The sequence below is a fragment of the Hakea prostrata genome, chromosome 10 (assembly GCF_041222555.1).
Source record: "Hakea prostrata isolate BN-2017 chromosome 10, UWA_Hpros_2, whole genome shotgun sequence".
Taxonomy (NCBI): Eukaryota; Viridiplantae; Streptophyta; class Magnoliopsida; order Proteales; family Proteaceae; genus Hakea; species Hakea prostrata.
In genome coordinates this window covers 46,122,876-46,148,032 of record NC_142609.1, presented here as the reverse complement: position 1 = coordinate 46,148,032, position 25,157 = coordinate 46,122,876, and the positions used below count along the sequence as shown (strand labels likewise).

At 36.4% G+C, this 25,157-nt stretch overlaps 1 protein-coding gene across 3 annotated transcripts in view; it reads left to right on the top strand.

The window, feature by feature from the left end:
- The first annotated feature begins 8,942 nt into the window (after positions 1-8,942).
- Positions 8,943-25,157, top strand: part of LOC149003436 (ARM repeat superfamily protein) — a 72,700-nt gene continuing 56,485 nt past the window's right edge. For 2 of the 3 annotated variants that reach the window (XM_089138992.1, XM_089138991.1), the window contains exons 1-12: positions 8,943-9,293; positions 10,090-10,275; positions 14,273-14,362; positions 14,916-14,989; positions 15,248-15,403; positions 15,487-15,607; positions 18,049-18,104; positions 18,560-18,614; positions 18,700-18,756; positions 18,900-19,001; positions 21,271-21,351; positions 21,476-21,528. In XM_089138992.1, the coding sequence (XP_088995118.1) occupies positions 9,189-9,293; positions 10,090-10,275; positions 14,273-14,362; positions 14,916-14,989; positions 15,248-15,403; positions 15,487-15,607; positions 18,049-18,104; positions 18,560-18,614; positions 18,700-18,756; positions 18,900-19,001; positions 21,271-21,351; positions 21,476-21,528 (1,136 nt within the window). In that variant the 5' untranslated portion in view covers positions 8,943-9,188. Of the gene's footprint in view, positions 9,294-10,089; positions 10,276-14,272; positions 14,363-14,915; positions 14,990-15,247; positions 15,404-15,483; positions 15,608-18,048; positions 18,105-18,559; positions 18,615-18,699; positions 18,757-18,899; positions 19,002-21,270; positions 21,352-21,475; positions 21,529-25,157 lie in introns of all 3 variants that reach the window. The other variant, XM_089138990.1, reaches the window with a different exon arrangement.

Here is a 25,157-nt window from a genome sequence, read left to right as displayed (position 1 = left end):
TTTGAGAAAACCTTTTAACCCTCTTGTCTTGGTATGAGTATCTTATCTTCTGAGCATATATATCATTTGAAGCCTTTAATTTATTGAGCTATGGTTTTACACCCTTTGTGTTTACCTCTTTTTAGGATTTTTGAACTGATTCCTTCAAGGACAAAGCCAGCTTAAATATATATAAAAAAGGTTCCAATTATTGAAAAACAGTGAAAGTTCATGTTCTCGTCTTACTCTGCAAGTTCTTGGAAGCATGTGAAAAACCACGTAATGTTGTCTCAAAACGTGCATTAAGTGATAATATAATACCGATTGATACAATTGACACTTACGAAAGCTCTAAAAATTTACTTATTGGTCTTTTAAATTATTAAGACTTCGATGCTTTGTCCCAACTCCCAACCTTCAAAAAATATATATGGTGTGCTCGGTAAAATGGTAGAACAGTGACACTGTGATCTATGTTTCAAGACGAATGAGTTGCTCTCTTTGCAAACCCATGCAGAATTACCATTACAGTTAATTTGTCTTTTTTCTGGGTAACTCCAACCAAAGACCAAAAAAAAATTAGTTTCTTAGTTTTTTTTGGGAAATCTCAAATCAGTAGCCCTAGGCTCTATGAATAGGAAATGGATTTTTGTCTTATGTAATTTCTTGAATTTTAGGAACATTAGGAGAGACTAAGTAGCGTTATTTCATACAGAACATAATGAATTTTTTGTCATTATCTTTATCATTAAAAATTTTCTCCAATCGGAGGCCGAAATATTGATAGATTGGAAATTTTCAAAAAATTGAAGGGGGGGGACATGGCCCCCTGGTCCTAATGTAGCTCCGCCAGTGCTGAATTTCTCTCTTAAGATTTTGATAGTGACAAAGAGGAAGTGAGAGGATAGGAATAGCCATAGCATGGTCGGTTTGATTCCAACAATTAGACGAGAGAGAATTGTTATAATGTTACAATAGTTAGAGAGAGATTGAACCCAGAGTCATGAATATCCTAGATAATGAACAATATGTCTTTTTTTCAATTCAATATATATCCTTCGCAAAAGGAAGCGATGGGTTGATGCATTTTTTGTTATATGAGTGTTGGGTTTGGGCGTGTTTTATATTCTACGGGTTCATAAAATTAGAAATTTGGCCATATCTGTAATTGAAACAGATTTTGGGTAAATTACTTGTACAAAAGCAAAATTGTAATTGTATGGGAATTAGTATTGTAAGTTTTCATATAAATAGTCTATATGAGATAACATATAGGCTATGTTTGTTTGCAAAGGTGGGGTGGGAAAAAAAAACATGTGGGTCCCATGTATAATGAAGTGAGGGAGAAGAAAAAGAAAAGAAAGGGTTTTGTGGAAAAGTGATAGTGGTGGGTCCCACTTTTACTTTTCCCAACTTTCTCACAAAGTCCCACCAAATATGTGGGATTTTAAAATGGTTTGGGGTGAGAAAGTTGGGCTGCCACATCAGCAAACAAGTTTCCTCTCATTTTCCCACCCCAAGCAACCAAACAATCTACCATTTTGGGATTTAAGAGAAAAGTAAAAAATTTACACTCTTTTCAAGAATTTTCCCACCCCACCTTTATTCCAACAAACAAACGCAGCCATAGGTAACATGACAAGCAAACAGTAGTACTTTGTTGTTAGAGTGGTAAGGTTTTCAACGATATATTGAAATCTCTTTTTCTTTCGGGTGAAGGTACTCAATCTTGCCTAATCACACACAAATTTCTTGAATGTGTTTTGTTTGTGTTCTTTTTCGTAATTGTGCTTCTGTTCCCAAAAATAAAAACAGACATTTATATGACATCTCTACCAATTTACCTTCTTGCACATTTTTTTTTTGAGTGAAAAGGAATATAAGATATAATTGAATAGGGGGTTCTTAATTCTTATATCATCAAAAACCACCATTGTCTTGCACATTTCTCTAATACATGTAAATTTGTGGGATTTGCCTATAATGGAAAAGGGGGAAATGAGTCTAAAACATGTATCAAGAGAGGCAAAGATAATTGAAGTAGTAAAAAATCAAACATCATGATGATCTTATGTCTCATAAGTTTTTCTTGTTCTCTTCCGTGTGACAGAATGGTGACTTTTCACCATTCACCATTCATGGTTGGATGAATTAATTTATCCCCACAAAAAATGGTTTCTTGGAATTTTCAAAATCTCTCAAGTGGTCCAAGTAAATGCTGGTGAATGAGGTAACAGATTTCAGCATGAATTTATTTTTATTGTGACTCTTAAGAGGACAAAGAATGATCCACCAAAATTTTTGCTTTGGTGCCATTTATAGTTTTATACCAGAAAAAATGGAGAAGCTTTAACAGTTTTTGTTCTTTCCTGCTGGATGATATACTTGGAACCAATTGAAATTTGAAACAAAGAGGGAAAGCTTTTGAGCTCAGAAAAGCTTCTGTGGCTTAACTTGTAAATCATAAACTGTACACAGAGAAAGAGCTGCAATGAAATGACTACTATTCAGATTCAACTGGCCATGAATGATGGAAAAAAACATTTATCCTTATCTGTTGAAAGGGATAGAGCATGTGCAAAGCCAATGATTTTAATGTTTGAATAGAACATGACACTGTGTATTCTCAACATCATCTGCCCATTTGATTCTCAGGGTTTTCTGTATCGACCTCAAAGTTTAAAGTATTGGTATTGATCAGGTGATTTTAAGAGACGTATCGTCCTATACCTGTATCGAGTATTGTATCGCATTGGCTAAGGGCCTGTTTGGTTACATGAATCCATGAATTTGAGAATTAATACCCGTTTGGTTGTAAAAATCTCTAGATTCATGAAATCTAGAGATTCAACTTTTTACATTAAAAACGTGAATCTGTAGATTTATGGGTAAGGGGTGAAATCCATAGATTTCAAAAAAACTATACATATGCACATTCACAAAAATCACGTCGATCAAATAGATTTGAAATCTCCAGACTCATGTAACCAAACAGGCCATTGTATTTTGGTGTAATTCAATGGAGAGACGTATCGAGATGTATTGTATCGGTTGGGTCAAATATAGAAACGTATCGATAATTATTGTATAATATCGTGGGATACTTTAAACCTTGGTCTACCCAATAGCTCACTAGAACAAAACAGCAGCACAAACCCAGATATGTGTATGAGAGTTCTATTAATTCACACCAAAATCACCACCAGAAAGTACAATCTGAAGGGTTTCTGGTACTGTTACTAATATTTTGTATATAAATTATCTGTGTGAATCCTCCTTGAAAGCTGGATAGATATAATACTGTTCTGAAACCAAATGGTCCATGCACGGGGTTGCTGACCACCATGTTTTGCAGATTTCTGGGTACTGGCCACTGGGTGCTACAAAACTTAGTGAGTCAAATCTGGCACGGGATCGTCTCTGGATTTCTGGGTGACCACTATTGCAGGCTTGCAGCAGAGAAGATAGAAGAGAACGTGTGGTGTAGGAGTAGTTACAATCGTTGCTTAGCTCATATGGGTCAGAGTCACTGTGTTGGTGATTCATTATTTTTGGATCTATACATACAGAGAGGACCCTACAGTACAGTTTTGACTTCATTTCTGTAACATATATAAGCATTAGAATCATTTTTTTTCTTCAAATGAGGTACCTACTAAAATATACATGGAACACAGGTATATATTTCCTTGCAGTTTCCTGGGATTCTGCTGCAACCATTAGCAAAGTGGCACGTGTTGGTGTGGCAAATGATGTCTTTAGAATCAAATCTTAGATCAAAGCTGTGAGGGTTCTCTTTGTTGGATCCTTAGTGACCAGCCAGCCAGGAAATCACTAGAGGAAGATAATCCCATAGATACTGAATCAGGTTTCTCAGATTCTAGGAAGAGTATTGCATTCTATTTTTATAGATTTTAAAACTTAGTTATGTCGTAAAAAAAAAAAAGAGGGAATCCAATAGCAGCGACCGAGTGCTCCTTGCTACGAAATGTTCACTAGTCTTTTTATTAAATGTGATATATACAAGCATTAGCCCTATGCACTACTAGCTCAAGCACTAGCCTCGTCAGCAGAGCCTCACCGGAAGCCTAGTATAGTCCATAGAAGTGGGTAGCGCATGAGGTTTACCAAACCACTTGGAAGTAAGCTTGAGACCACTAAATCACCACCCTCGATGATATTAAAATAATATAAATATTTCAACCCAACTTGTCTGGTGATGTGGCAACCCAACTTTTCCACTTCAAGCCATTATATAACCCCACATATTTGGTGGGATTTTGTGGAAAAGTTGGGAAAAGTAAAAGTGGGAACCACCACTATCAATTTTCCACAAAATCCTTTCCTTTCCTTCTCCCTCATCCTACTACCCATGGGACTCACATGTTTTTTTTTTTCTCACCCCACCTTTGCAAACAAATGCAACTTTGGTTTTCCTCAGACAGAACATTATGTCTTACATTGGAAAGAGAGGGGCTAAACGTTTGGTTTAATTATCTACAAAATGCATTGTATGTTATATATATTTTGACCTTCATGACTGCATTCACATGATGCAACGCAAATTGGCTTAGCTTGAACAGTTGAAACGCATTTGAATCAAGCCATGGAGAGAATATCTATGACTTAAAATTTTTTATTCAGAAAATTGAAGTTGGGAGGTGTTCTTAGAAGGATACCTTCACACTGGAATGTGGCATGGAGAAGTGTTTTCACAAAGAAAGTGATCTTATCGTTTCATCCACAAATTTGGGACTTTAAATATGTCTAAAAACGAGCTCTTTTGCTTTAACAAATTTCTTGTCTTACTTTTTCTCACTGAACCATAATTTGAAGGCACATGAAATATCATTATTAGTATTACCTAAAAAAAATGTATTATTATTGGATGCAACCTACCAAGTTCAGGCCAACTTTTCATCGGAGGAGAACAATGTACTTCTTTGACCGTTTTAAACTATACAATACAGAGTAGTGCCCACATAAAATCCACTGAGATTTCTATCTCGAATTTTTTTCAATATTTACATGTAGACCTATTATTATTGTGTGGTAAAAAAATATCAAGAGAGTATATTATTCTCCCATAACCACAAGGTGATCCAGATCCAACCTTAGAACTGAGCAATCTTGGAGATGAAAACACATAGCCAAATTTAGAATGATCAAATACGGTAAAGAAAGTACCCAACATATGTTTCAGTTTCAAAGTACCTAATCTGCTGATTGAATCAAACTCAGCCAAATGAATAGTTCAGAACTTCAGATCTGGATTGAATGATTCAACATTGTTCTATTGAATTATTGTCAACAATCCCATCAGGTGATGACTTCAAAAGTAATGAACCATTCTTGGAATCTTGGACAAATACTCACGGATTGGACTCAAAGGCTACCAAGTACCAAGTGATAAAAAGGGCATCAATATATGACAAATTAATTTTGAGTCTGTAACATCAACAGACTAGATGTGACATATTTCACGTGAAAGGCAATTTCAACAAACACAAGGTATCAGACCATTCTGCAAAGCCAAGGGACCTTTTTTTCACAAAATGCTAGGTACTTATGCACTTATGCTCAATGTGGTATACACGTCGGCGATATATCGTTGTGTCGAAGGGAGCCGATACGAAATATGTGGGCGATACGAAGAATTCCAAAAGTCGATGATATATTGCCGAAATTGTCGAAAATCAGTTTATTGCAAAAAATCACATTTTATAATCAAATATCGAGGGTATTTAAGTAAACTCACTCACCAGAAATGCTTTAGCCTTCGACTTCTTCTCCGGCAAATTCACAACGGTAAATTTGTAGTTGCAGCGACAAACTAGGATGATTCAAATGAGATAGCTCCGTTGTTCTCTTGATCTTCGCTTTGCTCTTCTTTGCAGGAGTCATATTTTTCTCCGCCCTATTTGGTTTCAACTTTCAGGTTCATTTAGAGAGAGATTTCTCACCAAGTTAGGTAAAAAGCCACTCCGTAAATCATATTTGGCCAGGATTTCATAGACTTGCGTTGTTAGAAGATGAAGCAAGGGGGATTGCAAGCGTAGAAGGAACCATCGTTTGACTGGTACGGTGGCACCACAGGTCCTCTACCGGTGAAATCTGGCTCATGTGCCTTAAACTTTAATGCCTAAGCCCATCGATTTTCCTTTTTTTTTTTGGGGAAATCCGATTGTTTCTCCTGCATAATGTCGGGAACTTTTGTGGACATTTCAGGGTTTTGTTGGCTAGCGAAACCCCAAAATCTAGTGAATTTTCGTATATTACATTAGAGTACAGGAGTAAATAAAAAAAAAATCCTTTTTGATTGTGTTTGATGTCATTTATGAAATCAATTTCTAATTCAAATTGACTACCAAAAAATATATATATATGTTTTGGATTTTTCAATTGTTTTTGTAGTCAAAACCTCTTCCTTTCTGTTCTCATCTTGTTATCCTTTCATGTCTTGTTTTAAAACTCTCCGTCCTTTTCTATTTTGGTTTTGGGGGAAATTACAATCACGGTTTGAAGAATCAGAGATCAATTTATCCAGATCCTATGTGACATCCACTAGAATTTGTTGTTGTTTATTTTTTTTTTTTGGAATGAGGTTCATCCAGGCCAGCTTGCGTGCACTACGAACTCTGGCCACTAGAATTTGTTGTCCCATACTTGGTTGAACATAAAGTATACTCTTGAGAGTTGAGATAGAAACTGAAATCCAACACCCGTAGTACACTCGTCCTTTACCTAATTGATTTTTGAGTAACTCACATGGTTAAAAGGCCATTTTAATTTATTGATTTTTAGGTGGGGAGAGAAATAACCAAATGAATCTGAATCCTCTACCTACATGAAGAGAAAATTTTTTAATCTATATAGTTAGATTTATAACACATATTTAATTTATAGACGAAACTTTTTTTTTTTTGCCAAAAAGAGAGAAGATCTAGATTCTTATATTTTTGGAATTTTCCTGAAAATGAGGATTTGCTTTTAGATTGGACATGTATCAATCACCTAACCATATGGGTTGAAAAAGTGAAAATTACTTGATTAGCTAGTTTTAAATTTTCATTTTCAAAAGTAACCACTCAAAGTTTCACTTAACAAAACTAACTAAAACTATATTTGGGTTTACAAAACTAGTTTTGGAAGGCTAGAAATGACATGTTTTTTGATAATAACTTATGGGCTCCTTAACAAATTGGATCTATTGCATGGAGTAAGGCCCATGAGTATTTACAAGGCCATTCAACATGTTTTAATACTCATTTTCAATCTCTTCCTACGTTTGCCTCTAGATGGATGCCCCTAGCAAGGCCTGTTTACAAAGTCAATTCAGATGCCACTCTTGATCATAATAATAAAAAAGTGGGCCTGGGTTTCATCATGCATGATTGGCAAGGAATAACAAATTTTGCAGTGTCTCAACCCGGTTCTGCATCAACAATTTTAATGGCAGAAGTAGAGGCTATGAGAGAGGCAGCACTTCACTTGTTAGCTGAAGATATTGACCATGTTATTTTTGAGTCAGATTGTGAAGAGTTAATCTCAATCCTACAATACTAAAAGATGCCGCCTATTTCGATCCATGCATTCATAGAAGACATTCGACACTTAAGTTCTGCTTTTGAAGAATGCAATTTTTCTTTCGTTTCTAGGAGATTCAATCATGTATCGGATCACCTAGCAAGGAGGGCCAAGTCACTTTCAGGCATGACTAGTTGGCCTTTATCCACTCCTTGGATACAAAATATTTATAACTCTGTTTCCTCGGCTTTGCCTTAATAAATTTGTCTTGTTTACCAAACAAAAAAAAGGTTTACAAAACTAGCCAAAATAATGATTTTTCACCCATTTGGACATTTTTATTCCTAAAATTAATCATTCCAATATGGGGGTAAAAATGTCCAAAGGGAATGAAAAATTAGTGATTTTTCCCTTTTGAACAAAATAGTGATTTTTCCTTTTTAATGTGGTTAGTTTTAGGGGTGAAAAATGTCAAAGGGATGAAAAATTACTATTTTAGCTAGTTTTGTAAACCCAAATTTAGTTTTAATTAGTTTTGTTAAGTAAAACATTGAGTGATTATTTTTGTAAAGGAAAACCTAAAAGTGACTAATCATGTAATTTTCCCAAAAATTCTCTTTATGTGAGTGGAGGATCTAGACTCGAACCAGAAGAGGAAGGAAGTAGACTATCGGGTTGGGTAAAGCTCAGCTTTAAAATTTGAAATAGGGTGTAAATGGATAACCGAAATCCGTTTCCGAATTAGTTTAGCAATATTCGAATTCGTCTTATTACTACCCATTTCTTACCGATTATTATCATTTCGATTAAATTATTAGATTAAGTTACTTATTTGGATTTATTTTTTTATTTTTATAATTTTTTTACTTGAGATATGTGACAATTTTTTTTAGATTTTCTACAAAAATAACTACCAAAGTTGTTAAATTCTTAAATTTTGAACTTAGCATTCACAAATAAAATGGTAAAAATATCAACAGTTAGTCGAAAACTTGTATCTAATTTGTATTCATGGCCATTTAGAAGAATCTACTTAAGAAATAACTATTTGATTATCATCCAAATCCGACTGAGTCCATTCGAAAACCTATAGGATATTGTCCGAATTAGTCCGAATATAATAAGATGTATATATATGGTATTACTACTATCTGATCTAAATCTGATCCGTTTACACCCTTACTTTGAAGGTCGTTAGAAATTTCCCAATCATAACCCATTCTAGGGTTTATAATTGTTCAGCCCAGGCGCTACCTGGGCTCTGGGCCCATTTCGGGCAAACCTTGCAACGCTCGTAACAATTTATATGGTTGCCAGTGAGATGATTTTTGGGCCCACGAGGCCCAGCCCAGTGAAAGATAAAGAAGTGAAGCGTGGATGATAGGGGTTAGGGGATGATTTCAGATTATTGAACCGATTCGTGTCGGAAACTCGGAATCCTCACTTCTGTTGCAATTCCGATAAAACCTTGATTCAGTCCAGGCTGTCCAGCTTCAAGAAAAGTGTTTCGCAAGATCGATACTCTGAGCCAAAAGCCAACGACAGGCTCGCAGGCAGTCATTCTCCAACGAGCTCTCTTTATCTACCAATGTAATTCTTCGTCAATCGTCCTCGAAGTTTTCCATCGATGTTAGGATCATAAATTTGGCTTAATAAAGAAGAAGAAGCACGGTTGACTAGTTATGGCTTTCATGGCGGTTCTGGAGACAGATCTGCGCGCGTTATCTGCTGAAGCACGACGCAGGTATCCTGCTGTGAAAGACGGGGCCGAACACGCAATTTTGAAGGTTAGTTAGTATACCTAAGGCATGAAATTATCAATTGGATCCTTGTGATGCTACTTCGGGACAATAGGGATCTGAATTTGAAGATTATTTGTGGGAAGGGGTTGCTGATGAGATTAGCGTGATTAGTTTCAGTTGAAATGTGATTGACACAGACTCAAAATTGTAGAATTAACGTATGAATTTTGAGAGTACGAGCAGTTTAAGGAATAGAGCTTGAAGTCAGATAGGGTTGGGGGTGGGGAGCAGTTGGATCCTTAGAAATGCTCTAGTCGAATTTATATACTTCTTAACTAAATACAACTTGTGGCTTGTGTTCATGAGGAATACGGAAATGACTGAAAATACACTCTTCTTTATGATTTCTAACTTTATGTCGTAGTTGGATGTTAAACCCTGTCTATTGGAGTACTCTATTTTATACTGCATAGAAGAAGTTAAAGCTTCCAGTTGTGAACATTTTCCAAACAAACGGAAAATAAAGTATTCATTTTGATTCAACAGTATGGAAATGAGGAGCTTCGAAGTTTGTTATAGTACAAGTCTATCTATTCTGCGAATAATAGAAATGCATTATTTGGAAAGTAATAGATTTTTGAATGGACAGTACAGTCATTAAGTTAAGAAGGAGATTGTTTGTTGATTGAAAGGTTTCCTTCTGATTTTTAATCATTGAAGAGAAGTTACAAAGCAGACAATTAGAGTTCAGAAGCATAAGTTGGTTAGTTCAATAAATATACTTTCGTCATATAATATATATTTTAGTTTTAATTCAATGGATTTGTTTATTGACCTGCAGCTTCGTTCATTATCAAATCCTGGAGAAATTGCCCATAATGACGATATACTGCGGATATTTCTTATGGCATGTGAGGTTAAGAGTGTGAAGTTGAGTGTTATTGGGCTTTCTTGTCTGCAGAAGCTCATATCTCATGATGCTGTTGCACCCTCAGCTCTGAAAGAGATACTTACTACCCTGAAAGCTGTAGGTTCTGCAGATAATTACATTGTGTACTTTCTGATGTCATCTTATTTCAGATCTATTTATTGTTGCTTTGCATCATAAACTACTATTTCTGCAATGACACACTTTGTTGATGCTTCACGAGTTTATGTTGATTTATGTTTACTGTTTTGCTTTTTTTATGAGTTTGCCAATATTTATCCTATGTTGGTTACTTGTTTCATATCAAGGCATTACTAGCATAATTATATCATAGTGCGTTTATATGATGTCTATGTTTTATATAAGAATAATTTTATGAAAGTACCATTGCTATAGTCATAAACTGCATGCCTAGGATTGAGTTTCAAGATATTTCTCCAGATCTAGGAGGCAGAAAAGATAGAAGTAGCAGTCAGAAAGGCATTTTTAGATATTGAAAAACTAAATCCAAATAGGAGTTTGACTTCAGACTATAGGTTGCAAATGCTATGATGTATTACGGTACTAATGATCACTAAAATATCCTATTCCACACATAGTTTACTAATAGAAAGTAATCAAATCATACGATTGATGTAAAACAAGTTCAATAAGAATTAGAAAGGGGAATTGTACCTGTATGAACCTTAACATAGTTTTGCACAAGGTTAAGGACTTGAGTCAATTGACTTGACTCACTAACACATCAAATATTGAAGTGTTCAATTTATAATATATAACATCATTCAGTGTAAAAATCACAACAAAGTAAAATGCACCATCTACATCATTATATGATTCGAAACATGCTATTCTATGCATGTACCAATTAGGTTTCCCATGTCATATTGTTGTGATAGAATTCTCGTATGTTTCCAAACATTGCTTATGATTGTGGTTAAATCAAATTGTTTTCTTGTAGATGTAGCACAAATCAAATATTAATGCACATGGTTCAAGTTTTGACTGGGATGGGCCAAAATTTCAATTAAATCTCAGTTTCCCAAGAAAGTGAGATGAAACCATGGGTTATTTTTTTTTAAATCCTAGGCTTTGACAAGTTTCTACAATCTCTCGTAAATCTCAATAGTTTCGACCAATATTCAAAAATTTCAATTATTCCAACCAATAAATGCCAGGTTATGACTAATTTCAACTAACCCAATTTCAATAGTTTCGGCTAGTTTCAACTAGTTTCGGTTTCACCAGCTTTGATGGTTTCAACTAGTTTTGACTAGAACATTACATGTCAAGTTTTAACCCAAAAATTCTCTGGTTGCAGCATGGTTTTTTCCATGGTATGAAATCATGTGAAATTTCACAAGGTTTTAAGTATCTTGAGGTCACAGAAACGAGATACAATTGCGAAACAAGGTTGAGTTAGTTGACTGAATTTCGGTATTTCAAGAAATTTCGGTTTTTGCTGAAATTTTGAAAATTTCGGTGAATTTCAGGGGTTTTAATTGTAAATTGTAGTTTGTAATTTCTAATTGTAATTAAGATTTGATTACTTTTGAGATGCTCTAGTTATTTCTTATGTGTTTGTCATGCATATTTTAATGAAGTTAATGTTTTCTTGATTACCAATTAAAATTACTTCTCATTTATGTCAATTTATACTTTAAAAAAATTATATTTAGATTTGTGAAAATACAACAATCACTCTCGTTCCATACAACTAAGAATATGCGAATCAAGAAGACCAATATGTATTATGTTTTTATAAAAGATAACTTTGGAAATGTGCTTACTGGCCTTAAAATAGGCTGTCCATCAACAACCAGGTAAAATTCAGCCTTAGAACCCATGGAGCCATCAACCATAACCTGGTAAAGTCTAGTTCCATGTTTTGCCAAAATTTTGTCCAAACACTGAAACGAGATGAGTTTTTGAACCTGGTTGAAACACCAAAATGAGATGAGTTTTTGAACCTTGGTTTTGACACATGTTGGCCATATCTCGATTTTTGGCAAGCTGAAATCAGCCTCAAAGCTGCAATCTTGATCCTTGGTAATGCACTTATACAACTGCTCCAAATCTCCAATGACTTTCCCTTCTAAAATCGAACTAAAATTCCACAAAGAGCAGCGAGGTGAATGAATTTTATTGATATCTTGCTGGTTTGAGTTGGGGATGTTTTATAACCTGGGTTGAACCAAGGTTTTGTTCAAACTGATACTTTTGACTGAGATCTTGGTTGAGTTGGGTATTTTCAGGTTTCACATGCCATCTCATTTCGGTGTCAAAACCAAAGATCTAGGTTAGTTCTTGAAGTATGATCGGCTAGAGGATACTAATTCTGTTGACAAATTTTAATTCTTTTGAAACCAAGGCCTCTCATCTTTGAGGAGGCAGACAATTTTCCTGCTAATAAGGTGAAGGAATCTGGAAAATCACAATTGCTCCAAAGAAAGGCATGCGCAGGAGGCTCCAACTTCATAAAGATGCCCTGAGGAAGGCAGAATGCTTGACCAGTAGTTTTAAAGAGGATTGAGGAACAGATCTAATCAATTCAAGGCATCTGACATAAGTGAGCAATTTGCATTTCCAAAGCTGGACCCTCTTATACAGGGCATCTCGAATAAGGGAGAAGTGGTCAGCAATCACCCTGGAAGAAATTAAAAGCAATCTCAATAATACTTTACAGAAAGATGGTTCACAAAGAACCCAGGCTTCTGTTTTAGGCAAGTCTCATCAACCTCAGAAAGCCAGACAAGGAACAAGAGAGATTTGGAGTGATTGATATGAAGACCTGGTATACTTTCAGAATGACATCAGTAAAATCTAGCGGACTCCACTGTAGGGATATTTTTCTGGAAGTCACTTCGTTAACTAAGTTGTTAAGATTTAACCTTGAGCTTGACGGAGGGTTACAGAGTTAGGAGTGGTTGTTTTTGGCCCTCAAATTAGTGATAACATCCAGTATGAGTTGTTGAATAACTTCAAGAATATGTGACAGTTCTAAAGAAAGAACATAGAAGCGGACTATAGTTTCTGATATGAGATAACAGCAATACCATTAGGATTGACCACCTCTTACTTGAATATAGATCTGCTATAACACTAGGCCTCCTAGTTTGAAAACCAGCCATGTGACACCCAAAACTTGGAGGTGGTACTTTAGCAACAGAGGCTATTGAAGTTACATATTTGTGGGGAATGCCATGCATTGTCCAGGTCTTGTTCCAACTTCCTGGTATGACCAAGGACTGAGCTTATTGAAGGGGAAGGATCTTTTACAGGAAAAAAAGGGGCAAGGCCCTCCCGGTAGCATACCCTATTTAGCGTAGACTTTTCCGACTTCCCGAGGTTTGCCTCTTCCCTCTTCCTTCCAGCTTCCTCCTTTCATTTTTCCTCATTTGTCTGTTCCATTTTCTTCTTATCTCACTCCCTGGTCCTCTTTTTCCATCTCTTGATTCCCTCTTCTTAAATCCAGTTTCCCCTACCTTTTTTGATCTGATTCATTTAGACGATGCTATTAAGTTGGGATAAGGCTAGGTATATTGCTTTTGTTAATGAAATTATGTATCTGCAGCCCCTCGTCCAAAAAAAATATAAAAATAAAAATAAAAATAAAATAAAACAAAAAAGGAAAGAGTAAAGCAAGGTCCAATATCGAACCTTTTGTGGGCCAAGGAGGCAAGGATAGAGTTCAGTAGCTTAGTGTTTGGGTTGGACTTCTTAGGCTTGGGCATCCAAATCCGACATATCTCTCTAGAAATTTGGTGTTTGCTGTGTCACTGATTGGCTGATGATCCTTCTGTATCAGAATATATTTTGTTAAAACTGAAAAATGTGGTTGCTATAAATCCTAGAAGAAACTATTTTTGGAGGAACAAGGGTTGCTCTTTGGTGCTATTTAGGGCCAACTGGTAGACATAATGTGATCCTGTTGGTACTTGTTTATAAACCGCCCAATTCAAAGGCAACTTATAATTTTGTGTGTTTTCTTAACATAATATTTGTCTCCTCTTCCTTAATCTCTTGCTATTTCCTACAATAAGTTCTTGTATTTCGTATCTGATGCCTAATCTTTGTTCTTTTTTCGCTTTTACAGCATGCCGAAATGGTAGATGAGACTGTTCAGTTAAAGACCCTCCAAACCATACTTATTGTATTCCAGTCACGTTTACATCCTGAAAGTGAGGTGATTGTTGATTCAACATTAAATATTGCCAGTTTTGAAACAAAAATGCTATTTTAATCCTTGACTAAGGGTAATGATGAAATCATTGGCGCTTAGTCAGGTGACATCTTGCCCCAAGCTGCTTTATTTTCACATGTCGTAGGGGGTGCAATCCCTTTAGCCTCAAAAGTATCCTTCATGGGTGGGGTTTTTGGTGAGTTTCATTATGTGTTAATCTGTTTTCTTAGGTTGATTTTATTTATTTATTATTTATTTTTTTTATAGGGTGGGGGGAGGGGTTGATTTGGAGCAAAATATTTCCCCCTTGTCTTCCATCTGACTATGGACACTAATTTCTTTAGAAACTTTCACATTATTTTCAAGATACTTCATTGTGGTTTTCAGTCTTCTGGACATTATTTGCTTTAGGCCTGTGTTAAAATCTGGTTTTGGGGTTGGAATGTCAATAGATTGGTAGATAGGTAGATTAGCACCTGGCAATTGAGGCTTGGAATTTTTTGAATTGACACTTGAAGATGAAGCAACATAGTAATGCAATCTAATTTGATTTCAGGACAATATGGCTCAAGCTCTTGGCATCTGTCTCAGGCTTCTTGAAAATAGTCGATCATCTGACAGTGTGCGCAAGTAAGTCAAATTGTTCATTATTCTTTTAAGTGTCAGATTTCAGACTCTGCCTTCTTGGCTTCATATATGAATATTTCATTTTGTTAATTAGTCTATGATATTGATGATACAGTAGGTTAACTCTTTCCTGTTTTGTGAGTGATCATTTTCAGTTGGTGCTAACTTGTCCAAAGCGTAGGTCTCAGGATCATTTCTCTTTTTTTTTTCCTTTTTCTTCAAAATCCTAGCTTCTCATCGGAGTTTTTATACTTCATTCAGCACTGCTGCTGCTACCTTCAGGCAAGCAGTTGCCTTAATTTTTGATCGTGTTATATGCGCTGAATCACTTCCTGCTGGTAAAGCTGGTTCTAGTGGTCAAAATTTTCGAACCTATTCTGTTACTGGTGATGTTAGTCGGAGCATCAACCACTCAGAGTACGTGGTCTTTTGTACATCAACTATTTCTCTTATCTTCCAGTATGTTTGATGGTTTTTCTAGCTGACTCATGCATTAGCAGGTCATTGAAGAGTGATTGTGTAAGTGGAGGACCATTGCCGATGCGGAAGAGCCTAACTAAAGCTGGCAAACTTGGGTTACGTTTGCTTGAAGACCTGACAGCTCTTGCTGCAGGTGGATCTGTATGTGCTGAGTGGAAACTATTAGCCTGTTTGCTTGTGAAATCTTTTATTTTGTTGTCATATATGTGCCTTCAGATTCTGAGTTTCTATTGTCAAGTTCGCAGTTTTCTTTTTTTTTTGGATGAATGAATAAATATATTAAAGGACAAAATACCGAACTACAAGAAAGATCCAAACTGGGAAGGATCAAAGAGAAGGATGGAATTGGGAGTTGAGTCCCCAGGAAACAACAATGAACCTGTTCCTTGGGGAATCAACAACCGGGGGATGGGGAATACAAGCAAGCCTAGCAGATACATCAAAGTAAATCGCATTCCAAATCGGGTCGAGAGAGCAGGATTTAGAAGTCCAACGCCTGAGATTGTGCTCCCACCAAAGATGGTGGACCATAGTACCAAAGACAAGCTTACCAATCCGGTCACAAATAGAGTTACCTGAAAAGCTACTCAATATCCAAGAATAGTCATGATCAAACCCAAATGAGCGACGGGAGCGGGGCCAAATGTAGGCAAGGGCTTTCCTCCAGAGGGAACTAGAGAAAGGGCAAGAAATAAACAAATGCTATTACCGTTAAGTAATATTATAGTTTCATTGATGGTTCTATTTATTTATTTATTTACACTTATAATGGATGAATTAATCAAAGACATTCAAGATTGGGTTCCTTGGTATATGTATTTTGTTGATGATATTGCTTTCATAGATGGGACACAAGTTAGGGATTAATACCAAGTAAGAATCATGGTGAGAAACTTTGGAATCAAAACGCTTTAAACTAAGTAGGAGAAAAACAGAATATCTAGTGTCAACTTTGGTCATGATCGGACTGATGATGAGGTGGTGAAACTTGATGAGGAGTTCCTACGAAGCGATTAGTTTGGTTACCTTGGCTCAATCATATAAATAAAAAAGGTGATATTGAGGTGATGTTTCCCAGAGAATTAAAAATAAGGTGGATGAAGTGGAGAGGTGTGTTTGGCTTTAAAGAAAATATCTATAGGATCATTGTACGATGAACTATGATGTATGGTGCAGAGTGTTGGGCTGTCAAGAAACATCATATAGATAAACTCACTGTAGCAGAAATGAGAATGCTAAGGTGGCAAACTAGGAAGGATAAGATAAGGAATGATCATATTAGAGCCAGTCTAAGAGTAACTTTGATAAATGATAAGCTATAAGAAAGTCATCTGAGGTGGCATGGTCATGTTCAATAGAGGGCTATAAATGCCCCTATACGGGAAAGCAATTTAATACATATTGAAGGAACTAGAGAAATTAGGGGCTGACCTAAGATAATCTTAGGAGAAGTGTTGAGAAAGGATATGCATAGCTTAGGCCTTGTATCTAGTGTGGCCTCAAGGAGAGCTGGTTGGAAGCATGGTGCAAATTTCAGTCAAAACCTAAGTTTAGCCTAGGCAAAAACCGAAATTTGGTCGAAACCTTTTTTTTTTTTTTAATTCTAACCTTAGGTTTTGGGCCTTATATGACCTCCATTTCATCTGATTTCTTGCCTCCTACCTATTTAAAGCATAATAAATAAAATGAAACTAATATTTTGCCAAACCACTGAAAATTTATTATTCAAGTATACTAACAAATGGCTTGGTTCCGACAAGTACAAACTATATTGCATACAAGCATAAAGTCATTAGTATACATGAATTGTTTGATAGAATGGTTACATATACAACAAGTCAACAAAGTACAATGACCAACTATATCAAGTGATGGTGTCTCGCATATATTAAGTTGAAGCCCATATATCATGTATACATATATATTTTTTCAAAATACATAATCTTCAAAATAGTTTTTAAAATCAGAAAATAAAAAAATAAGATTAACAACACACAATTATAGATCATAGTCCTAGACTAAACATATATTGATTTCAAGGCAATACTAAGATCATTTAAGGCATGAATAAAACAAAAATTAAAAAAGGGAAGTTTGGAACTATTGGGTATGGCTCATGCTTCACATTCTATTGCCGCCGGAGTTTCCTTTGTAGCTGTTGTGCTTAAGAGGTGTTTGGAGGCAAAAGAGGAGCAAAAGAGTTGTTTGAAGGCAAAGGAATTGTGGAAATTCGGTGAAAATGGGATAGAAATCAGCAAAAACCAAGGAAAAAAAGTTAATAGTGTCAAAACTTGTGAAATTTCGGTCAAAACCTATGCTTTCGACAAAATCTTGAAGGTTTTGTTTCGATTTCCGAAAATGCAGTGATTTCAGTCGAAATTTATTCCATGGTTGGAAGGCAAGAATCCATGTAGCCGACCCAATTTAGTTGGGACAAGGCTTCTTGTTGTTGTTGTTGTTGTTGCTGCTGCTGATGGTTCTATTTGTCAATGCAGTTCATTGCTTATAATACTCATTTAGTGATAAATTCCAGTTATACATTTTCTTACCGATGGATGATGCATTTGCTTGTATCCTTTCAGGTTACCTGGTTACGTGTGAACTCTCTTCAGCAAACATTTGCCCTAGATATATTAGAGTGAGGCTCCATCCACTTCCGACATACTAGCTTTTCTGTTTATATATGAACAATTGCACCACTATTCATCAGTCTGGTTCAACATTTTTTTTGTTATTACAGTCTTAGGCATTAGCATTGGTATACCCCCCCCTTTTTTTGGGGGGGGGGGGGGGGGGGGGGGGGGGGAGGGGGATAGTAGCCACATCATAAAATTTTCCCTGGGCAAGTGATTTATATTTCTTTAATGTTATCTTGTTTGTACCCAACTGAAGCTATCCATACTACTAATACTACTGCTACCTATGGAATTTGGATGGTCTGAGTGCTTGTACTCATACTAGAATAATGAAATTCCCCAAGAATGTTGTTTAATTTCGAGTGAGAGGTTTGTACTGCTTAGTCATATTCTGTATGCATTTACTGCGTTGTTTGATAAAATAATTTATTGATGCTGGTGCTTACTGAACATGCAGGTTTATTCTATCTAATTACGTGGCTATCTTTAGAACCTTGATTCCATATGAACAGGTGACTGCTTATATTGCTAAGATTTACTTGTCCGTATGACATACTATTTAGACTTGCACAATAATAATGTTTTCTGGAAAATCAGGTCTTGCGTGATCAAATATGTTCTCTTCTTATGACTTCACTGCGTACTAATGCAGAGGTAATATATACATGGAGTGTCTGCTTGTTGGAGTAATCTGATAATGAAGTGTCTGTTTGTTTGGATCAATCTTTATCTGATTTTTTTGTAGTAGATTCTTTTATAAGATTTTGTTCATTCTAGATTTTGTATTTTGTGTAAAGATTGAAGGTGAAGCAGGAGAGCCATCATTTCGCCGCTTGGTCTTGCGATCAGTTGCACATGTGATCAGGCTATACAGTTCATTTCTTGTCACTGAATGTGAGGTATGGTCTGTTTATGGATGCTCCCTTGTCATTTGACCTGAGTTATGTTCAGAACTTCATCTTAAATTTGGACCCACTCAATTTTTGCAATCTGGATATAATGTTATCAGCTTCATGACTATGGTAGTTTTATTTTACAATGTTCTGGTTAGTTGTTCAGTTCTTTTAAACAATCTCTTTTTTAGGCTTATAGCACATTTTTGCCACCTAGTCGGTTGTAACTCCCTGCCCCACCTCTTGTTTGCTCTTGGCCTGGGTTCTTCTGCTGGTCCTGGTGCTTTGCCCCTCCCCTTTTCTCCCCTTGTACATTCTCTACCCTTCAGGGGTTCTTTGGTAATGAATTCTTTATTCATCCAAAAAAAAAAAAAAAAGAAGAACACTATCAGTTATTAAAACATGCTGTGTTGCCCTTACGGAATCATCTGTTGGCATATATGCCTATCTTTTTCTATTTTCTTCTTGTAGTATAATTTTAAAATTGGGTCGCACAGATATAGTGTTTAGGCTTTTGTCTGATCATTGAAATATTTTGATGTCAATGGTTATATTTTGGCAGCATGTTTGTTTTACTGGTTGGTTGGCTAGTTATTTCACTTTAATGTATATGTACGCAGTGTGCTTAGGCAACATATAGAAGTTTCCGATGGATGCCTGGATTCTGTTACCATCTTTATGGGTGGTCAAAATGTGATACTGAGGATGATGAGCTTGCTGATTTGAGAAGGCATATAAGTCTACAAGATGCATGGAGTTGAGTGCGGTTCACTGAGGAGTAGTGGTTAGGTTGAAGTAGTAGGGACATGAGAGGAAGGATGGGGTGGTTGAGGTTAGTGTTTGAATGCCTATGTGCTACGTTATTCTTTCTTTGGGTGTTTTGAATGGGAGAATTGATAGTTTGGCAGACATGTTGTCTCCTCTGTTGCAGTTTGGAGATGGGGTGTTTTGCTTCTGTAGTGGATCTTTTATACTCATTGAATTAATAATGCTTGAGTGTATCCAACAGATGGTTGGAGGTGGACACATGGGAAGACATACAAAATTTTCCTTTGCCAGTTGGGCTTTTTGATGGCAAAGCCCAGCTTTTCTTTTTGGGCATCAAATGAAAACCTTAAAATCCTTGATAAGTTGGCACTTTATAAGACCATCACTGAGAGCAAGATTATTTGGTTTCCCTCTTTCCAGGTTGGTGCTTAAATTTTTTGTGGAATGCTATACTCTTCCTCCTAGTCGTTTGTAAGTTATAGCCCAGGCACATATCCCAATTCTGTACAATAGAACTGCAGGAAATAGTGTACAGTCAAATCTTATATTTTGGATAAAAAGTCAACATAAAGTAATGGTCAGAAACTAGCTTAAAGTGTTTAGTGGTTGAAAATAAATTTAAACATGGCCGATATTACATAGGATAAATGGTCTTAAAGAATTTGAAATTGAGTTAGTTGCATGGAAAGTAAATTTGTTTTCGCTCATGAAGGCTACCTCTCCTTTGGTTAATATAACCTCATTTTGTCCTTGTTCACTGTTCCTGCATTGGTAATTAAGGAAAATGAAAAAATTTGGAGGGACCAACATTGAGAGGTTGACAGATATGCATACCGTTTGGTCGTTTTTAGACAATGTAAGGAGACTGAAGCAAATAATTCTTTGCTATCCAAATGAATATGGAGATTGAGTCAACTGTGAAGTAGTCTGTACCTTGTGGTGGATGCTGAATTACAGGGAACTTAGTCAAACTTCCCTAGTTGCTCTTCTGTGAGGGTTCTGTATCATAGAAAAATTTTGTAGGGCATAAAAGGTGGTAACAGCAGGCAACTGTCTAATAAAATGCAAACATGGTGCCGAAGGCTTCCGACAAGCAGAGTCCTGGGGTACACCCTGCCACTATGTGTGTGTGTGTATTTTTTTGCCTAAGGGATAATTTGTACTCTATCTGTTCCTTCTTCAGCGCAATTCTTGGACCTGAAGAGTCCATTCTCTTCTCTCTCTCTCTCTCCCCCCCCCCCCCTTTTCATCCGGGTTTTGGGGGAGTATGGGGTATTGGGTTGATCTTTTCAATGATATATAATAACTCTGGCCATTATAATCTTTAAAAAAAATCTATAGGTATAGAACCAAAGCAATGTTAATGGGATAAACTTTTCTTCTTTGTTCGCTGCAAAGTTTGGACTTGATTTGTTTAGCATCTACTGTCAATATTCTTTTATTATTTTTATGTTCAAAATACATTATTTTCACTACTAATATTTTCCTTTTTGGTTTGGAAGTGCAGGTTTTTCTCAGTATGTTGATAAGGGTTACTTCTCTTGATTTGCCACTGTGGCATCGCATTCTTGTTCTTGAAGTCTTGAGGGTAATATGATGACCCACTAGGCAGTATATCACAAACATATGTTTTGTGTTTGTTCTGTCTGTGCATTTGTATGATGGTTTTGGGACCCTTCGTATGTCAATTAGGAATCATGCTATTTTGGCAGGGCTTTTGTGTTGAGGCGAGGACATTGCGACTTCTTTTCCAGAATTTTGACATGTAAGCTTCCTGTTTCAATATCTCCTGTTCTCTCTTTTGGCTTCACTTCCCCTGGGCTTCTCTTGCTTCTTTTTTTATTTTATTTTTATCTTTCTTCTTTTTTATTTTTTATTTTTTTATAATTCCTTTTTATTTTTAGACATAATTTTCCATTGAGTTTCAAATGACTGGATAGGGTTATTGAGTTTAAAGATGTTGCACTCAAGGGTCCAAATTTCCCAAAAGTTTCCTCATTGGACCTTTTCCCCTCTTTCCTCTTGATATGAACTTTTTACATTGAATAAGTTTTGTAGAATTATCAGTTGCATGCATGGTTTCAAAATTTCCTTTTTGTACAGTTGGCTGTGAGAGTGAAGATTAAGGAAAGAAAATCCTGCTGTTCACCAAAATTAAAATTTATGGGTCTCTTGGTTAGAATTTTAAAATGTTGAATGAAGTGAGAAAACTTCACTGCATTTATTGGAAATCTTCTAGCAAGCTAAAACGCACACTGTATTCATTCTTTTTATATATAAGTAACAATCCAATGATAATCACGAAGACAAGAAGTACGCAGTAGTTATGTTAAAAAATAATAAAATTTCATATGGATGACTCAGTACAATCTCTGAAGAAATTGCATGTATTAGAGCCCCTCTTACATACGAAAGAGGAAATCATCCAGAAACTTTAGCCTTGGCTGACAAATCATTATCCACGTTATTTTCGCCTGTTCACTTTAGCCTTGGTTTATATATTTTTGTTAGTTATTCTAGAGGAAAAAGAGTTTTGAAATGGATATAGTTTGTTGTTTCTTATGAGAGGAAGTCTCAGCAGTGCTTTTATTCACAGCCCCAGTATGGTTTGTTAGTTATTCTAGAGGAAAAAGAGTTTTGAAATGGATATAGTTTGTTGTTTCTTAAGAGAGGAAGTCTCAGCAGTGCTTTATTCACAGCCCCAGTATGGTTTATATAGAGTTACATCTAAGGTAGGAAGGCTTGAATCAAACAAGGAAAAGAAGAGGTTGACTCCTTGGTAAGAAGGTTGGAATCAAATAAGGAAAACAAGAAGTTGAGTCCTTACTCAACCACAAAAAGAAGAAAAGGAGGGGGGGGGGGATTACCCCTCTTGGCATTGCGTCAATTAGTGCAATTTTACCCTTTTTAAACACAGCCCTTGAGTTGGTACATAGATATTGCACATGCCCAACTTGGCCAAGATAGGATGAACCGATGAAGGACATGTCCAGGTAATCTCTTAGTGAAGACATCGGCTAGTTGGTCTCCTTACTCCACTTCCAATTTTTCTTTATGAAATGCTTGTCAATTTCCACATGTTTTGTCCTATTATGCTGTATTGGATTGTGGGTAATGCTTATAGCAGCTTTATTGGCACAATAGGATATTATAAGAAGAGGAACTGGAACTCCTAGGTTTCTAAGTAGACCACATAGCCATAACAACTCACAAATCCCTTGCGCCATAGCTTGAAATTCTGCTTAGGCACTAGATCTTGCAACCATCTTGCTTCTTGCTGCACCGAGTTTCTAGGTTTCCACTGATAAAAGTACAATACACCGAGATGGATTTTCGGTCATTTGAGCCTCCCCAGTCAGCATTTGTATGGGCCTCAATAAGGAGATAATCATGTGCGGATAGAATGACTCCCTTACCAGGGGCTGACTTTGGATAATAAAGAATACGTAGAAGAGCAGCTATATGGGTGGACTGCGGAAGTGTGAATCATGCATGAATGACTAACCATACTAATGGCTGTAGTAATGGTGATGTAGAACTTGGGCTGGACCAAACTAGCTTCAAATGGACCAACTGGACCTGGTCAAATCAGCCCAGCTGGTATTCTAGAAGGACCAAAAGGGGGCAAAAACACTGTTCATGTGAACAGTGGCACAGCCTTTTTGGCCTTGAAGGAATACCATTAATTTTGGGGTCTAAGAGTAGATTATGAGAAGATGTTTTATGAAGACTGAAGAATTTTTAGATTTTATTTAGTTTCAAATGTAGTAGTTCCTAAGTTTCTAAAGTTAGTTACTATTTTAGCATTCAAGCATGTGGTTGATTGATAAAGCTTAGATTCAATTTTAAATTCTAGTAAGTTCTTATTTTTGTTATTGCTGAGAATGCTGGCTACCTCAGCAAAATTTAGTAGCTTGTGTATTCTATGTAACTTGGAAAATGGCACTCCATAAATATGTAATAGACTGTTCTCAGCCGACAAATCTAGGAAACTAATTAATGAAGCTTTGCTTTCCGTTATTCTCTTGCCTCTTGCTTGAGTGATAAGAAGAGTGGGGACCTTTTAGTTGAAAGCTAAACACCTAGGGTTGATGGAGCCTTGCTGTTGAGAGTTAAATTACCCATTTGTGTTCTCTTTTCTCGTCTTTTCTTTCTATTTTGTTATTTATGATTCTCTCATTTGTGGGTTAATTGGGGCTAAGTCATTCTTGATCTTAGCTCTGCATCACAATGTTTAGTTGAGGATGAGATAGCTTGGGTTTCCCACTAATTGTTGATAACAATCCTTATCCATAGGTTCCCCTTCTTTTTCTTTGAGCCGAGTGGTAGCTTCCAAAGGTGTATTAGGGATGACAACCCAGTAAACCAATGTTAGATCATAAGTCTAGGACATACTTTCTCTTGGACAAAAATGAACCTTTAGTAGAATGAGCAACTTTAATCCCTAGAAAGTACCTCAACTTTCTTAAATCTTTTATTTCACACTCACAACTCAGCTTTACTATTTCATCACTAGTATTGCCTGTCAGAACTATGTCGTCAACACAAACAATTAAGATAAGATGGTTACTTTGGGACCTATCCTTTCTATGAATACGATATGGTCATCATTACTTTGTTTGTATCTTATTGACACCATAACCTTGTGGAATCTTCCAAACCATGCCCAAGGGGATTGCTTTAGCCCATATAACGCACGTTGGAGTTTGCCTGCTTTCCGTTGAGTTTTGTCATCAGAAAAACTAGGGCAATCTCCATGTACTCATGGAGACTTCTTCTAATTCTCTGTGTAGGAAGGCATTTTTTCATCTAGTTGTAGATCACATCCCAACTTCACAGCACATGGAAGCAATACTTGGACTATGTTCAAATTTGCAACCGGTGCAAACGTCTCCTAATAGTCAATTCCAAATGTTTGGGTGAATCCTTGGTCACTAGTCTGGCTTTGTGCTGATCTACAGATCCTTCACCATTTCACTAAAAGCACCCACCTACAGTCCACAACCAACGAGCCTTTTGCCCGTAGAAAGAATAGGAAGTTCCCAAGTTCCATTCTTGTCTGATGCTCTCATGATCTCATCTCTTCCAACATTGCAGCCCTCCGTTCAGGATTTGCGTAAGGCTCTTGTCATTTCTGTGAAATAGGCAAGAAGAAAGCAAGACAAAACTACAATAGCAAGGTGGAAGGGAAGAAAGGGAGAACTTTATATATGGGTTAAGTACATTACCTAACACCCTTTTGAAGGCTATAGGTATCTCAATGGAAGAACCTTTACTAGACAAAGGAGCAATTGGAGATCCAGGCTTTGATTCTGGAGAGAATTCCTATAATGCTAGGTGTGCTTGGTGGTGACCTCTTGTTGCTGTTTGCGAGGTGTGTGAACATATGTCTCT